General features: G+C 36.5%; 1 protein-coding gene across 1 annotated transcript in view; it reads right to left on the bottom strand.

Annotated features, from left to right (window-relative positions):
* TTC29 (tetratricopeptide repeat domain 29) overlaps positions 1-18,975 on the bottom strand; it is a 168,545-nt gene that overhangs the window by 82,112 nt on the left and 67,458 nt on the right. Inside the window, exon 7 of the mRNA XM_041737971.1 lies at positions 3,522-3,734. Coding sequence (XP_041593905.1) covers positions 3,522-3,734 — 213 coding nt within the window. The remainder of the gene's footprint in view (positions 1-3,521; positions 3,735-18,975) is intronic.

The raw sequence follows: 18,975 nt of genomic DNA, 5'->3' as shown, positions 1-18,975 counted from the left end.
GATCAGAAAGGAAGAAGTAAAGCTATACTTGCAGATAATATAATATTCTATATGGAAAAATCCTGAAGAATACATAAAAAACCATTAAGGCTAATACACAAGTTTAGCAGGATACAAAATCAATAAACAAAAGTAATTTTATTTTTACCTCCAAGCAATGAACAATCTGAAAATGAAAGAAAAAAATCCATCTCTCATAGCATCAGAAAAAATCAAACATTGCAAATAAATTTGACAGAGGGCCAAGTTGTGTACACTAAAAACTACAAAACATCATTGAGAGAAACAGAATATGTAATAAATGGATGGTTAACCCATATTCATGGATTGGAAGTCATAGTGTTAAGATAGCAGTATTCTCCCAATTGCTTGACAGTTTCAGTTCAATCCCCATGAAAATTCCAGCTGTCCTTTTTGCAGAAATGGGCCAACTAATCCTAAAATTCATGTGGAAGTGCAAGTGATGCTGAGTAGCCAAAGCAATCTTGAAAAATATTGGAAGACTCTCATTTACTAATTTCAAAACTTACTACACAAATACAAGAATCAAGAATATGTAGTAGTGGAATAAGGACAAATACATAGATCACAACAATAGACTTGAGAGTCTAGAAAACAACTCTCACATTTATGGACAATCAATTTTTGACAAGGGTCCTAAAACTATTGGAAAAGAACAGTGTATACAACAAAGAGCACTGGGACAACTAGATACCCACATGGAAAACATGAATTTGGATCCTCCTCATATCCTCCTTCACACACACACACTTAAATAGATTATAGACCTAAACATAGGAGTTAAAATTATACAATTCTTAATAAAATGTAGGAGCAAATCTTCATGACCTTGGATTTGTGGCAGCCTTCTTAGTTGTGATACTAAAAACACAAACAATAAAATAAAAAAATAGATATTTTGGACTTCATCAAAATTAAAAACTTGTGCTTCAATGGATATCAGAACGTGCAAAGAAAACAAATTATTTTCAAATCATGTATCTGATGAAGGACTTGCATCTGGAATATATAAAGAATACTTAATTCAATAATAAAACAACAACCCAATTGAAAATGGGCAAAGAATATGAATAGATACTTCTACAGAGAAGATATGCAAATGACCTGTAAGCCCACAAAATGATGCTCAACATCATTAGCTAACAGGGAAATGCAAATTAAATCCACAGTGAGATACCATTTTACACCTACTAATATGGCTATAAACAAAAAGAAGGACAGAAATAAAAAAAAAAAAAGGACAGAAATAAGCACTGGTGAGAAAGTGGATAAACTGAAACCCTTACTCATTGCTGGTAGGAATGTAAAATGGGACAGCTACTTTGGAAAACTCTATGTCATCTCGTCTTTAAGTTAAACATTGAGTAATCCTATGACCCAGAAATTCCATTTCTAGGTCTAGGGACAAAAGAATGAAAAACGTGTATACAAAGGTTCATAGGAACATTATTTATAATTGACAAAAGGTGGGAACAACACAAATGTTCACCAACTGATGAATGGATAAAGAAAATATGACATCACCATACAATGAAATATTTTTCAGCCATAAAAAGGAACGTAGTAGTAATATATGCTACAAGATGGATGAACCAAGAAAACATTATGCTAAGTGAAAGTAGCTGGACATAAAGGAAACGCACTGTTATGATTCCATTTATATGAACTTTCCAGAATAGTTAAATCCACAAGGTAGCTTTAATGGTTGCTAGGGGAGAGGGAAAGTACAGTATGGGGAGTGACATCTAGTGAGTATGGGGTAGTGTTTATGGTTGCACAACTCTGTGATGTACTAAAGGCCAATGAATGACTGAAATATGAAAATAATAGAATCATAGAATTATGAAACCACAGCATGGCCAGTGCTATCCTTGCGCATTATACCAAGGTGCCCTAGTAAAGGAGCTGGCCCCTAGTGGATGTCGGTATTCCTTAAATATTATGTAAACCAATGTGGAAGGCGTGCCTTAGGCAGGCAATCATCAGTTTGCTGCATCAGGGTCCTTAACCAAAGTAGGACATGCTTTGTCCCAGAACGTTCAGTTGTCAGAGCTCTTGTAAAGATACTGTGTGATCCCTTAAACCTATATACTTTGTCATACAAGAAGTATGGGGGCAAATATTTATCAGTTTTAAAAGATATTTAAAAAATTATTACAGCATAAGATTTCTCCTGTTCTCCTTATCTGTCCTTTGAAAAGTAAGAGATGCTTTTAAAAGGAAGACTGCCTGGCAGGCTCTGACTGGGCAAACAGACCCTTGGAGCCTTCCCTCCTTCCTTCGTAAACTATCTTACATTTAGCAATTGTGAACCTAAAGCAAAATACCTTTTCCTGATTGATACATTACTCTACATTGAGATTCCACATAACTTTTCATGTGACTAAAGTTAGCTGCTGAAATTGATCTAAGAGCTAACTATTTATGTCAGTGTTTACCCCTTTGGGGAAGGTACTAGATCACTAGTCACTCAAAAGCAGTTCATTCAATGTGATACATCTTGCAATGAGGGTGATTTCCTATGAATATTATAATATCATTAAAAAGAAGTAACAGAATAAGATAAGATGTTTACTTTTACTCTTTTAGAAAACTAAAATCACAACCAGAAATTCAGGCCTATTTACTCCAAATAAACCATAACCCAATCAATTAAACATATCCTTGAGCTAATACACTGGAAAGCACAGAGCTTCTTTTTCTCCTTCATGAAAAGTCTACTCTATTGATAAATTGTGGTAATAAAATATCTTTGCATTTCACCAAGTAAAAACTTAGGAATATATGCTCCAAATCTTTTCTTTATATTTTATATACATATACAAATGATATACAAATGATACACCATATTAAGGATACAATCAGCTCTCATGAAAGCGTTTTGACTGTTGCAGGTGTGCATATGAATCACCAGGGGAACTTGCTAACCTGCAGATTCTGAGGCAGTAGGTCTGGGGTGGAGCCTGAGATTCTGCTTTACTTAGGAGCTTCTAGTGATGCTGATGCTGCCAGTGCAAAGGCCACCTTTTGACAGGCATGGATTCAAAACATATCAGAGTTCTATTTTCCTGTTACTTCTAACTAAATATTTGTCATTATCTTCCCAATGATCTGACTACAGGGAATTTACAATGAAAATCTCTCAGAGCGAAAGAAATATACAACCTAAAACACACACACACACACACACACACACACACACACGCCCTTAACTTTTGCAAATGACCTTACCTTCTCATTACAGGTTCATTGTTTTATAACACTACTCCCAGAGGGTTGTAATTTTGGAGATAGAGCTTTCAAGAAATTAATGGATTTCTTGTTGTCAGCACGAAGGCACCTCTGTTTTACAGTGAAATTTGAAAGTATATTGATGGCATTTGTCTTTGCATTTCATAGGAAATAATCACCCAAACACTTGAGGATTTTTACTTCACTCTTGGGAGAAGCAGTGTCTGCCCATTAAAGGAAGCAATGTGAGAGTGTGCTTTTCCACCCACCTTCTTTGGCTATTTCAGAAGCTTTTATTAGAATTCTGATGGCCTGTTTGTATTCTTTATTTTCCAGCATTTTGTCTGAGAGTAATCTGTAAGTCCTCAGGAGACTCTCACAGGCCAACAAGCTGAGAAAGCGGCCTGTCTCATCCTTCCATATCCGCCCTTCCGTCAATTGATGGAATGCTTCATAATGCTCAGCAGCTTCCAGAAGCTGACCTGAAGAATAAAAGCCATTCATAAATATAAACACAGGCCAGAACATATTTTCAAAAATTTTTGTATACATCTTATGTTTTACTATTAAAGGGGGGTGGAAACCCTGGAATACAGTTAAGAATTTCTAAGGATGAAGAGGATTTAAGCTGGGCAAGGAGTGATCTCTATTTGGACCTCAGATTCAGCAATGATTTTGGATGAACTCCTCCTGGAGGGATGTGTTTTGGCAAGTAGAAATTGGCTAGGATTACACGTGTCTAGAAACAGTGTGAAACCCAGTAATAATTACTAATAGCAATTTTGTTAGCTAACCTTTATTTGACATTATATATGAAAGGTAATGTCGCTATATGGTTTATATGAATTTTTCATTTAATCTTCAAAACTCTCCTGTGAAAAAGGGATTGTTATGGCTCCATTTTACAGAAGAGAAAGTGAAGTTAAGAATTTTGCCCATGATTGAATGGTTAGTGGGTTAGTGTATCCAGGCAGTCTGAATCCACTATCCTACACTGCTTTTCAACAGACAGCATCTGTTTCATTCCCAAGAAGAATTCAGGTGCCTTGAGAGAGGATGCGTCTGTTACAAATTTCAAATTCAATTATTATAGGGGCATTTGTATACTCCATGTCATTTTTAATAATTAAAATACAACCTAACTGCCTTTCTGGTTTATATTTCATAATACAGTTCAAAACATATCTTCTCAAAGCCAAAACTCTAAATTAGCTTTCAGTGATTTCACTCCTTGAAATATGAGCAAGTACATTTCTGGAAGAGTAGTTTGCAGTTCCACACTGTTGATTGTATTTTACGTGTGAATTGCCTTGTGAAAATCCTCACAATATCCTATAGTGTAAAAACTCTTTTATGGTATTGGGAGTTACCTAAATTGAAATGAACTGGAAAGGCACTTGTATGTAGGCATTCCCATAGTAGTGGTTGAGGATGAGTGCAGGCTCTAAGCAGACAGCTTGCGTTTCTTTCTCAGCTTTACCCTTTCCGCTGTTCAGCCTCAGGCTACTCCTACCCTCTCTGTGTGTGAGTTTAAGTCTTTTGCAAAATAGGATAACAGTGTAAACTATTCAAGGTGTTATTGTGAGAAATGGACCAATACAGGTTCAATACCTAAATTAGTATTCTCTAACTATAACTTTTTCTTCCTCCAAAAAATGTAGTTGAGTCTTTATAACAGGACTACCATGATTGATTAAATGAATCTATGGAAGTCTTATCAGGCTCAGTATATTTTCTCAAATAGGTTTCCTTACATATCACAGGTTAGATTATACAGGATGTTGCAGCCCCTGCCGTGACTCTTACATATAATTTCCCTGTTTTTGCTCTGAATTTGCTGTCCAAATTAGTATTGAAATATTCAAGAATACACACATAAATCAGAATAGCATTCACAAAGAAATACAATAAACAGAGGTAGACAATCAGCAAATAATCTCTAAAAGGAGCTGGGTCAAGACATGGCCAGTCTGAGCCCTTGTAGCACTATGTAGAAGCACTATGTCCATGTGCACAAGGACACATCCATAGAGGGGGGAAGGTGTACAGGATAGACGCTTAGAAACTTGTATTATGAACTTTTCACATGATACAAGACTACAAAGCCATAAACATGAGAGGAATATTTCATTACATGGACAGGTGTTTGTGATAAGCGAAAATACTGGAAAACATCAGAAAACATTTACAAAGCATTATCAGTGTTAAATAGATGACGGATAGTTTCTTTTGCCTTTCTGATTATCAGCATTGTCTAATGTTTCTATCAAAATATTTTTGTTTTGTAATAAAATATATGATAGAAACTATTTTAAAGATAATGCCCAATCCTCTTTCATTTTGATGCAAATATTCAAGGTTGAAGTTCACTGTTCTAGTATATCTTCACATTTAACTCACAGATTTTCTCTTATTTCCCACAACAGCAGGCATACTTTCTCATCTTTCTCCTGTAGCACCTCTCACTAGAAACACCTTTCTCCAAATACCCATGACCCTCATTTTTTTAAAACTCAAATGGAGCACTGACATATATGTGTGTTATGTTTCCTCTGTTAACTATATTTCTGCCTGTAAAGTATAGCCCTGTATTCCTAGAAAGATGTATGCCAGAGTTCTTTTTTTTTTCCATCCAGCATCCATCTACTCATAAAGTACAGGTACATATTTCTCTTTGGCCATGTGAATAGGGAAAGGTATTTACAGGAACTGTGAGTAAACCAGATAGTTCTAGGAAAAAAAAAAAAGCTGGGACTATAAGGAGACTAGGAAGGACCTAATGGCATCTGTGGTTACACACAATAGCCAGATGGAAAGAAGATCCAAAGGTGTGTTATAAAATAACGGAATCACAATTCCAGAAGGAGAGCCAAGAGGTGAAGCTCTGGATAACCCAACTCATTATAATGAGATGCAAATGAGGCATAAAGATGTAAATAGTATTATGAGAACTGATGGCCATGTCCAAGATTTGATTTACTTGGGAACAGAAAGAAGAGGCAGGGGGAGGGAGAGAAAGGTAGAAAGTAGGGAAAGAAGAGGTGGAGGAAATGGAGAGAGGGCTGAAGGTGGGGAATAGTGGGAAAAGGTGGGGATTATGTCATTGTATTCCACAACAGCCAGACTCTCTGCTGTGTTATTGGTGCTATTCAGCATCCTGGACAGGCTGTCTAAACAGAAATGAAGGGGGGTTCGGGAACATCGGTGTCAGTTAGTTACTATGGCAGGCAACCTTAGAATGAGGTTGAGTTTGATTTTTACTGAGGCTTTGAGGGCTCATATCAGTGTCTTACTTAGCTCATGATTATTGGCCAAGGTTTAGCTCTCAGGAGAGTAAACTTAAGGTCTCCCATGAGGAAGGAGCCTGGTCCAAGGTGCTCAGGTGAAAGAGAACAGGGCTCTACTCTTTCCAGAAGGCCTACTGGGTGCTCGTCAAAATAGAAGGTTTTTCCCCCATACATCATCTCACTTAACCTTCTAAAAACTGATGTAGTATATATGATTATCACTTTTACACTAAGGAGGAAATTAAGACACATAAAGTTTAAATGACTCAAATAGCTAAATAGCTAAAAAGTAATGTTTGGGATTTAAACTTGGGACCATCAAAAACCCATCCCACTTGGTTCTACCACACTAGTTCCTAGCCAACAAACCAAGAGTCAGGAACTTGGGTAAAGTAAGTTACATTCTTCAGACATAAATCTCTCAAGTTAAAAACAATGTTTTTATGGTTTCTAGTATTTTCCAGTTCTAGAATTCTTGACTCTATTCAGGCAATTGCAGGTAATTTCTAATATAAAAGCACAGATATTAGCCTCTGATGTGCTTCTGACTGGTCTTTCTGAAGGAGTCTGATGTAAAACCAGCTATGCATCCTGCATCTAAACTCCCTACTTTCCCATAAATTGTGTGCTGACATCCACTGGGCTCCTGGATTCCTAGGGTGCCCCGGACTTAGTCAGCTGTAGCCACGTGTAGCTACTCACGGAGTCACTTCCCCTTCCTTAACCACATTGTCACAGATGAGGCCACTGGGGTTTCTACTTTAAACCGAGGTGCCTAAACAAAGAAAGTAGAGTTTTCCAGTCCTTCTCAGATGTAGAGATGCATTCCTAAATCTATTTGGTGGCAAACAGACCAGCAAGGTTTTGATCCAAAATGATCAAAAGCACACAAATGACTTGGCTACAATTTCTAAAGGCTGGTCAGAAGTTGAAAGCACATATTATAATATGGTATATTTGATTTTAAAATATTAAAATATAGTCTATAGTATGAAGGGAGTATAACAATTCAAATATACAAGTATTTCCCTTTAAGCATGGTTAACAATGGAATGATTTCCATTTAATTTATATTTTCAATTGTGAGTAGGATTTCAAAGATTTTCTTACTTTCTGGGTAAAGACTGATATTAATATTAAGATTAGGTAATTAATAAGATATAATGTATCCCACTTTATCTGAAGAAAATTAAATTTAATATACCTGAGAGAAATATTATAAAAAGCCATCATTATAGTGGTCATTTTGATAAAGCTAAAGTAAAAATAAATGAAGATTATGAACCATTTTTTTTCAATATGAACCAATTTTTTGGTTCATAGCATCCCTTTGTAACTTCTGTAAAGTGTTCATATATAGTCTACCCTTTGTCACCAAATAAAGTTTAAAATACCAGAACCAGGTGAGATTTCCAGATCCTACAACCAATCTTGTGGAAGGACACATGTCTAGACAACTGTACTTCCCCGGAATTATCAAGTGGTAACATTATTTTCCATTGAAGAAGAGGGCAGAAGGAAGGATTACACCAGGGTATCACAAAAATAAAAGTTAACTGAATACAGGAGAGAAAAGAGGAGCCCTCAGGAATATTCATCCATTGGAAAGGTCTCTGGGGACACAGGAGCTTTCTAACATTGCAGCAGGAATTACAAGCAAATCTTCATCATTCCTATGCCTAACAAAGATCGCAAAAGCAACCTCAACAAGGAAGACAACTAGTGTTCAACTAAGTGCCTGGAATGCATGGTTCAATGCTAAGCAAAAACCCAGAGACTTCACTAATATTTCAAGTGAATCAAGGAAGAGAATGGAGCCAAAATATCTCGTGGGAGGGAGTTGAGATGGCCCTCCACCAATACCATCAGTAATCAGTTTACTCAATAATATGAAGTACTATCAGAAAACACCTAGGAGATACACAGAACAAGTGTGTAAAACAAGAGTGTCCAGGTATGGATAGAAGTATCCTAAGCCTCAGTTTTCGGTGTTTGTTTGTTTGTTTGTTTTAAAAACAATTACATGACATCTACATACACAATAAGGAGGTTGGTATGCAATTATAGTTTGTCATGCAAAAGAAAGTGCACTCTCAAAATAAAACTATTACAAGGGAGTTTCACTTTACCTAAAGCCCACACAACAAGAAATCCACCCCTTTATTTAAAAATACAAATAATACCCAAACAGTGTGGTAAACTGCAAAATGCTTGGTAGGATGTTAAGACAAACGTTATGTAGAGAAAATAAGATTTTATATATTTGGGTATTATCCAAATTGTTGCTTACCCCTTTTCCCTACACAACATCTCTGAAAGTTTATAGATATTTGTTGTATCACAGCAGATGTCTAGAACAAATATTAAGCAAAAGAGAATGTATATGATCTCTCCCATTTTAGTTTTTTTTTAAAGTAGGAAGATTGACTAGATATTAACACAAATGGGTTTAAATGTGAAGCTGCCATAAAAGCAGGAACATAAATGTAATTCTCCCAGCCGCTATTTTGATGCACATTTTTGATTCCATGAATATTTTATGAAATGGCCCAAACTAAAGCCATATAACATTCCTGCATTACTGATGCTTGCGCCCGTAAGCTACGAACATTAGAGGCATGATTGAGTGCATTAAAATGAACTCATTCAGCAGTGCATTGATTACTTGAAGGGGGAGGGAAAAGAAAAAAGAGAGAGGGAAAAAAAAAAGAAGTTGCTCCACTTAGGAAAACAGCACACAAATCTAAACTTTGCAATATAATAAGCGTGAAAGCAAGTTTGAATAAAATAATATTTCATAAATAAAGTGTGACTCTGTCTAGACCTGACAGTAATTAGGCAAGGTGTTAATTATGTCCAAAGACGGCTCCCTGTATTATTCAGGTAATTTAAAATGTCACAATCTCTAAGATGCACAGACTGGCCTCCTTTAGTTCCATGCATCAGCAATTCTGAAAGTAGCTAATTATTTCCTTTTCTATCAACTTGTACATTTGCCAGTAAAAATAATGCTACAGAAACAATTGCATGAAAATAATTTGACAGGTCCATAAGGCCTATTTCTTTAGCAGCACTGGTATAAGTCTTAAGCATATTTAGTTGTAAATCGCACACATTTGTTGAAGAATTTAGGGAAATATTCCACTTCAGCTTAAAACAACAACCTAAAGGAACAATAAAGCTTTATGTATGTTATATTACATTTTAATCTGAAGCTACTGGACATCTTTGGCATTAAGTTACTATTCCATACAACCTAGACATAAAATCTGCTAGGAGCAATATTGAACAGCAGCAAAAAGGGAAAAATGTTATGGCTCTTTTGTAAAAAACAAAAGACATTGCTTTCCAATTCAGTTTAACTGCATGAACAATTTATATTATCTTTAGGTTTTTACATTCAACTATGATAATTATAGAGGCACTATGCATGCCGAAATAGTTAAGGGCTTGTCACACTTCCCAGTGGAAACTATCACTTGCGAGGGTTTGTCTCTTGTCAGAGATTTGTTCTGACTATAACCCACCAAGCATCACTGCAAAATGGAATGCTGGAAAACAAAGATTTTGTTCTGTAACTCAATCGCATCCCTAATGAATCAGGAAGAAAATATGCCCGTAACTTTTGAGTAGCTACTTTGGGATACTTTTAAGATGCTATTTTAAAAATGGAATTGTTTCTTTATCATTTTGAACAAAGATTTCAGATGGACATTACAGGAATGTCACCACACCCCCGTTAAAAAATACGGGTCACGAAGCCAGGCAATGAAATGGATCCCAGGAAGACAGGAAGACAAGTGTGCAAGAATCTTACCAAGGGTTTAATCACTGATGTTTGCAATACTAGTAAGTTATTTTTTTTCTTTTTTTGAGTGGGAGAGAGAGGGAAGGGTAGAGGGAGAGGGGGAGGGAGGCAGAGAATCTCAAGCAGGGTCCACAGCAAACATGGAGCAGAGACAGGGCTTGATCTCATGACCCTGAGATCAGGACCTGAGCCAAAATCAAGAGTTGGACACTTAACGATGATTAAACCACCCAGGCACCCCCACCCCCAGCAAGTTAATTTTTAAAATCCAGAAGATTTTCCTGCACTTCCTCAATATTCTGAAGGAATTGATATTAATTATTGTTGTTTGTAAATTTAGATAGGTGGATTGTGGTCAGTGATGGAAATGGTACACAAGCTTGACTGCTTTATGCAGTAATAAGCCTCTGACAGTTGGTTTCTTTTTTAAAGGATTTTATTTATTTATTCATGAGAGACAGAAAGAGAGGCAGAAACATAGGCAGAGGGAGAAGCAGGCTCCATGCAGGGAGCCTGATGCGGGACTCGATCCCGGGACCCGGGGTCATGCCCTGAGCCAAAGGCAGATGATCAATCACTGAGCCACCCAGGCATCCCAGATAGTTAGTTTCTATCTAAGTTTTATCATTTCTAAGGACTATGTATTAGGCAGCCTAATTCTTAAATGTTCATAATTGTAAGCATCAAAATTATTTGAATATTTTTTTAAAAAATGTACAAACAATAGGACTAAATACCAGCCATTGTAGAGCTTACAGAGTTTTACTATTTCCCTCATATAATAAATTGTTTTACTTTAATGGTTGCCACCTCATCTTAAAATACTAAGTAAAAAGTGTCGACAAGCATAAAAGTCTGAGGAGAAATAAAGTTAGTATTGACGTTAGATCAACTAATGAATTATATTGCACTGGACTTAATCAATAATGTAATTCTTCCTTGAATTATATACTGTTCATCATTTTAAACAAAGCACATTCTGATTATGTGTATACGTTTACATGAGCAAAGAGACAGGTTTGGAAGCATATACACCAAAGTACAGTATTGATTAACTTACAGAGGATGGAGGCGGGTGAGGGACTATTAACTTTTCCTCAACACATGGTTGTTTTGATTGGCAATCAGCACGTGCTATTTAGAGTATTACGGAAACCTAACAAACTGAAAATACCATATGTAGGTGAGTATGGAGGGAGAAAAACAGTGTTAGCTGAGTGCTCACCATGTGCCTTGCATGACAGTAGTGCCTGCTCTCTCTACACGTTAGCATCTATACTATAGAGATGAGATAATGAGCCACAGTGGTCCCCTTCCCTAGGCCCACATCAAAGCCCATGGTGGCTTCACTCCCTCAAGTGACCTCATTTTAGAAACTGTATCCAATGTTTGACTCTAAAGGCAGAGACCAAGGTTTGAACCTTAAAGCCCATGATGTAATTGGACCATTCACACCATTTCTCTAAGTGCTTGGAATCAAGAATAACAATGCCAGCTTCAGCATGTGGTTGTAAAGGGCATTAAACTAGCTGGGGCACCATGCAGCGTGCCTGGTCCTTCGTAGGCATTCAGAAGCTTTTCCTGCCCTTTTATCTTTTCAGGGTTTGTTGTTGTTGTTGTTGTTGTTGTTGTTGTTGTTGTTGCTGTTGTTATTGTTGTTGTTTTTCAGATTTACCACTTGGAGAGAATCTGGCCATGCTTGCTACATGGAATACTTTCAAACTATTATGGAACTGTGTCACTTCTTCAATCCTAAGAGCCACTTCAGGAATGGGTGCAACAGCACACTTCATCCAACTTCCATCCAGCATCTCTCCCGCCCTTGGTCAGTGGTACCTCTGAAGAGCTCTTTCTAGGGCAGTGCCTCCTCTCAGCCACTCAGAGGAAATACTGCCTCCAGAACGATTTATTCAGTGTGGCAAGACCTGTAGGCTCTGTGCAAGACCTCCTTGCAAAGCTTTGAAAAAGAAAAACCTGCTGCAGAGCGGGCACCTCTGAATGAGGCTTCCTCTCTGTGCTACTCGTTAAGCAGTAAATAATTAAAACACCCTGAAAAAGATAGGTAAAATACAGCAGCAATGTCAGTAACACAGACATGAAAGAGAAGGGGAAGAAAATGAATTAAAAAAAAAGGCAATGAAATAATTCATTTGAAGCTCTAATAAAGTTTCATTTGCAGTCTTGTTTAAAGATATATCAGACTTCAGGGATGTAACCTAATTACATTTTTATTCTAAGTTCCATTCAAAGATCTTGGACTTTGATTCTTTAACACAGATCAAACATGGAATAATTTTCTTGTGGCTATCAATACTTAAAAAGGATCTCTTCATTAAATACTATAAGGTCTTATGAACATGTACACATAGTAGATGGAGAATAAACTGACATGCCCTGAAAAGTGACAATTAATTTATATAGAAAGAGCAATGCTAACTCACTTAACTTCTAGAAAAAAAACCACTTTAATTATTAAATTCACTTTTATTCAAATATAAAGTGACTCAGTTTCTAATACTGATCTAGTCAGATGCACCTTTGAAAATGCACAGTAGTGCTCACTTTTAAGATCCATTCTTGGAATATAATCCAAAAATGCAGTAGTAGAAAGAGTCAGAGATTGCAACCACGCAAGGATTAACAGAAAAATGCTGTCCACAGACCTGCAGTCAGCCAAGAGTCTTAGTTGGGAGGTATGTTGGAGTAATCAGTGTCCATTTGGATTGGCTTTACTTCATATTGGTACTAGGAAACTTGAATAGAATAATACATTGCTCTCCCAAAGGATGTTTTTGGGGAAGTTTCCTCCCAAGAGACTTTTAAGATGCAAATTTAGAAGTAGGTTAAAAGTAGAAGGAAGCAAAAAATAGGATTTACTTTTTAACTATTAAGAGGAAAAAAAAAATGCCCTGGTGAACTTCTCTTGTACTAAAGATGTGAGTAGACGGGAAAGTACACTAGGACTTAAAGATCCCAGTGGGAGAACCAACACAGAACTTTGCTTGTGAATCAGCAGCAGCCACTGGGAAATTTAGCTGGAGCTGTTTTTGTTTGTTTTTTTTCCCTTCAAAATATCCACAGTGCCCACAGTGAATCTATTTTCAAAGATAAACATTGAATGCGATGCTCTTTGTCGCTTCAAGTGCTGTTTATTCTTACAGCATTCTGTGTGTGATGGAGGCATCATCCTCACAAATTTTACAATATGATAGCAATTTAAATAGAAAATACAAGTCATTTAAAACCCAAAATAACTATATGCCTGTCAAAATCTATAAATAACAAATAACAAAGATGTTATTGTCTCACTATTGTTTAGTCCATGAATGAAATGCTGGGTTTAGAAAAATAAAAGAACATTTTAATGTTCACTCTATCCAGGGTGACCAATTCATTGAGATTTGTTTGGGATTTTTCTGGTTTAAGCACTGAAAGTGTCAAATCCAAGGAATTCCCTCAGTCCCAAGGCAAACCGAGATGCTTATTGCTCCTAACACTGACCCAAAATACAAAAGAATGTTGAAAATGTAATTAAAACATAAAAATGATAGCAAAAGATGCAACGTAATGCAGTATATGTTTCCTTTTTTTTAAGGGCAAAAATATTAGTGTGAATGAAACATGATGAAAAATCTGAAAATTTACTAACAGTAACAGGATTAATTAATCAAAATGTTTTATTTTGGTCAAATTTTATTCTACTCCTTTTCTATATCCATGTATAATTCTTACACAATGGTAAAGAGATGAATGTAATTTTTCTACTTATCTAAATTATTTTATTAAAACTATTTTCCATATTACATAATTTCATAATAGCATTTAAAAAAGGCTCTATAATATTTTTTTGAAGGAGAAGTATACTTTAATTATCTGCTTAGGGCTCAGATATTTAGATTATTTCTCCATTTCAAATGTTTTCATGAACACTTTCATGTATTTTTCTATCTTTAAAATATTTTTAAAAATTTCTGGAAGTATTATTAATAGATAAAAAGGTATGGAAAATTTTATAGTTGCTATGCTTTGCCATATTGTTTTCCAGAACCATTTAAATGATTTACCTTATCACTAACAATAATAAGAATTACTTAGAAGAATTATGATTTTTTTTTGTATTTTTGGAAGTGTTAAATGGTATTTCACAATTACTCAAATTCATTTCAGAGAAGCTGGGTATTTTCCTGTATATTCATATCATATTTTCTCTTCGTTAAATAATCTGCTTACATCCTTTTTCCTCTATATTACACTTGTCTTACATTTTTTAAAAAAGATTTATTTATTTATTCATGAGAGACACACACAGAGAGAGGCAGAAACATAGGCAGAGGGAGAAGTAGGCTCCATGCAGAGAGCCCGATGTGGGACTTGATTCTGGGACTCCAGGATCATGCCCCAGGCCCAAGGCAGGTGCTCAACCACTGAGCTACCCAGGCGTCTCTCATCTCAAAATTTTTACACTGATTCTGTTATACATACTACATATAAAGTCATTTTTTTCCTCCTTTTTCCAAAGCCTTGCCTTATATTTGAATATTGATGCTATGTCTCCTGCTGGTCGTGTCTAGAAGTTATCCTTCCTTTCCATCTATTTAGCCAAAAGACAAGCCCACTCTCCTCCACACTCTTAATGCCTTTTAAATATTCCTCTGGTTTTAGTTTTCCCTGTTCTAGATTAACCCACCTATTATTATTATTATTATTATTATTACTATTATTATTTAAAGTAGGCTGCATGCTCAGCTTGGAGCCCAATGCAGGGCTCAAACTCATGACCCTGAGATCAAGACCTGAGCTGAAATCAAGAGTTGGACACTTAACCAGCTGAGCCACCCAGGCACCCACCCCCACCTCCACCACTGAACAGCCTAATTCACACATGGATTTCAACACATGACAAACAGCCTTGTTATAATACCACCCAAACCTGTGTGTTCAGTAAGTTCACCAATTGTTTTCTCGCTCATTTTGCTTTTATATTTCAAAGTCCTCTCTATGGTATTAGCTTACATGAATTTAGATTTTTAGAGAGTCATCCTTTATATGCATACTCTGGATAGGCTAAAATGACAGTGGAAATGAAGTCATGAAGGGGTCATGTCACTAATACCCACTGATGGAATGGGATTCCACTGGACAAATGAGAATCTTAGGCAAGGGAGAACTGGGGAAAGGACCATGAAGGCAGATGGTTAGACAAGGTGACAAATGACAGAGGATATAGAAAAGGAGATACAATTTTTTATTCATGATTTTGACAGGGCCAATTTTATTTCAGAAGTCTTTTTTATTGTAGTTTTAATAAAAATAAATCAAGAAAAAAATCCAGAAGGTCAACTTTAGGAGGTTGTTGCTGAGCAAACCTTTGTATAGGGAAATAGTGTGAGATAGCGGGAAGAACGTCAAACCTAAAATCTGAAGATAGAGGCTCTTGTCTTAGCCCTGACATTCTTTGGCTGTCATTTAACCTCTCAGAATCCTAGTTTCTGCAAATCAGAAATGGGGATAATATCACCTACCTCATGTATGAGAAAAAACACTTCATATATATCTACTAACATAACTTTCTAACCTGTTACTGCCAATATGTGCATTATAAATACATTTTATTTAGTCTAAATCTGTCTAAATGTTGTGGTTAAGTTGGTTTGAAGAACCATGCATTACACGGGTAGCTTGTGTGTATTTGTGTTGACTATGACATAGAAGGGGCAGGATGCTGACAGTTATGGAGCTCTCTGGATCCAAGTCTAGTACCTGCTATTAACAAACTAGGTGGCCATAGCAAAATTATTTAATTATTCTATCCAGCTTCTTCATCTAGTAAGTTAGGGTCTGGACTAGATAACTTTGAAGATCCAAAATAGCTCTAAAATTCGTTCATCTTCAAGAATTGAACAACATAAGTTCTCAGCCCAGTTTTATTTTTTTAAATTTTACTTAAATTCAGTTTGCCAACATACAGTATAACACCCAGTGCTCATCACGTCATGTGCCCTCCTCAGTGCCCATCACCCAGTTACCCCATCCCCCCCCTTCCACCTGCCTTTCTGCAACCCTTTCTTTGTTTCCCACAGTAAGGAGTCTCTCATGGTTTGTCCTCCTCTCTAAATTTTGCCACTCAGTTTCCTCCCTTCCCTTGTGGTCCCTTTCACTATTTCTTATATTCCACATATGAGTGAAACCATATGATAATTGTCTTTCTTCAATTGACTTATTTCACTCAGCATAATATCCTCCAGTTCCATCCATGTCAATGTAAATGGTAGGTATTCATCCTCTCTGATGGCTGAATAATGCTCCATTGTGTGTGTGTGTGTGTGTGTGTGTGTGTGTGTGTGTACACATCTTCTTTATACATTCATTTGTCAAAGGACATCATGGCTCCTTCCACAGTTTGGCTATTGTGAAAATTGCTGGTATGAATATTGGGGTGCAGGTAACCCTTCCTGTCACTATAACTGTATCCTTGGGGTAAACACCCAGTAGTGCAATTGCTGGGTCATAGGGTAGCTCTATTTTTAACTTCTTGAGGAACCTCCACACTCTTTTCCAGAGTCTTAGCCCAGTTTTAAACAATTGAGGACTATTTACAATTTATGAAATCCATATCCATCTGTTATTCATAGAAAATTTTCCTGACCCTTAGCATCATGCTGATAACATGTCTTCTTGGACATCAACATTTAGGAATCATAAATGCTTAGGTAATTCTGCCCTTCTATTCTCCAGCCAAGCTATGCTCTTCAGCACTGCCTCATTTGCATAAAGTAGCCTGGCTTCCAAGTGAAATAATAGGGACAAGCAGGAAAAAACCTTCCTTTGAGCTCCTGAGACCAAGAAAATAGGCTCTCAGGACCTATGGCCCCACACAGAAGTGATCCTACCACTTGGAAAGACAAAAAAGATGTTCTTAATGGAGCAAGGCTGTCCCTCTACATCCCTCTCCAAGATAAGAAAATCCTGAACAAAAGTGGAACAGGTGGCTTTTGCTCTTTAATAAAAATATAGGCTCAAAGAAGAATAATTTAAAGAGAGGTTTTCCACAAAAATTGCTGTGTGGTAGATTCTCATCTTCCTCTGTGTAGTCCTACCAGAGAACGTGGAGGACATCAATGGTGGAGCACAAGATGAGGGCACAGAGATAAAATGCATGGGATTGCAGGAGGAATGAGATGAGATGAAGGAGATGCCAAGCAGAAGAGAAGAGGAGCAGCAGCAAGTTGGAAGAGTTAGCCATGCACTAACACAAAACTCGCTTAGGTTGCCCTTGGCTCCTGGACTGGCCTCATGAGCACCCACTCCGGTTTTAACTGGGGATTCTCTGGAATTGCTGCTGGTTGACTTGACACTGGGTCTTAGCAGTACTGTAATTCTTCCCAGCCTACTCTAAATGATATACATAAGAATGAGGAGAGAGAGAATGTGAAGCTTACATCAGCCTATGTCACAAACAGAACACTAGACACTTCACTTATCTCATTTAATCCTCAAAACAATTCTCTGAAGACTAGAATTGATTTTTTTTTAAGATAAGAAAGAGTGGCATAACCAACACTAACATTAAGCTCTATCTCTGCTTCTCCTAAACTGACATTTTTTCTTTCCCTAATAAGTAAAGAAGTTGACATGCAGTGTTTTTAAGGACTGATCTTTCAATAGCCATTTAAGCAGACATAGAAATCAGGGCTGGAAGTGAGCTAAGAGCAAAGAGCATCTGCTCCCATGCCCTTGTTTTAGAAATGAGGAAAGCAAGATCCACAATGATTCAATAATCTACCTTGACTTCTACAATTAGTAAGTGGAAGTGTCAACAGAAAATCTAAGTCTATTGCTCAATCTAATATTTTTTCCCCTGCTGGGCTTCATTCTTAGCCTGATGCTCAATGCTGTGTCAGGTTAAGTGTCCAGACCAAGAGAGTCATTCCACATCTATCAAATATCACTAATTTAACTCCTGTGTATGAATTTTCAGGTTTCGAATTTATGTCTTTATTTAAAGGTTTTGTCTTATATTTCTAATAGCACTGTAGATTCGGGCTTCCCTTGCCATCTGAAAACCAATCAATAATTAACATTTGCCCCCACTTTTCTACTTCATTAATAATGTGATTGGATCTATAACAGTTCTTTAATCTTCACCACTATTTTTACCAACTGCAAAAAACTTCTGTCCTTTTCAATACTTTTTAATTCAATGGAATTTTTAAAATTAGCTAGTTTTCCCAATTAAAAAAATCACACATGCACAAGGTGCTTGTTCTAACAGTGAGAAAGGGCGTATGATGCAAAGTAAATCTGCCTATCATTCCATATCATCCGTGCCCTTCTGCAGAGGCCGCCTCAGTTGAGACTTTGTATATTTGATGGGTTTTAAATCCTCTCAACAGCGCTTACATTTCTATTAATTTTTAATAAAATGAAAGAGAAAATAAAATACCACACTAAAAACTGATATATCCTTTGCATTTCTTTTAGTTATTAAGGCTGTTTTTCTAATAAACTGGCAAATGTTATTCCATGACATATAAGAAATTACCATGAAATTTCTATCAATTTTGATGTGGCATCTTTGATGATATTAAAACCTTTGATGATATTGTTGTATTTTACCCTTTTTTTTTT

Source organism: Vulpes lagopus, chromosome 23 (assembly GCF_018345385.1).
Source record: "Vulpes lagopus strain Blue_001 chromosome 23, ASM1834538v1, whole genome shotgun sequence".
NCBI classification, from domain to species: Eukaryota; Metazoa; Chordata; class Mammalia; order Carnivora; family Canidae; genus Vulpes; species Vulpes lagopus.
The sequence above is the reverse complement of the archived record's forward strand: the minus strand, read 5'-3'. Positions and strand labels throughout refer to the sequence as shown.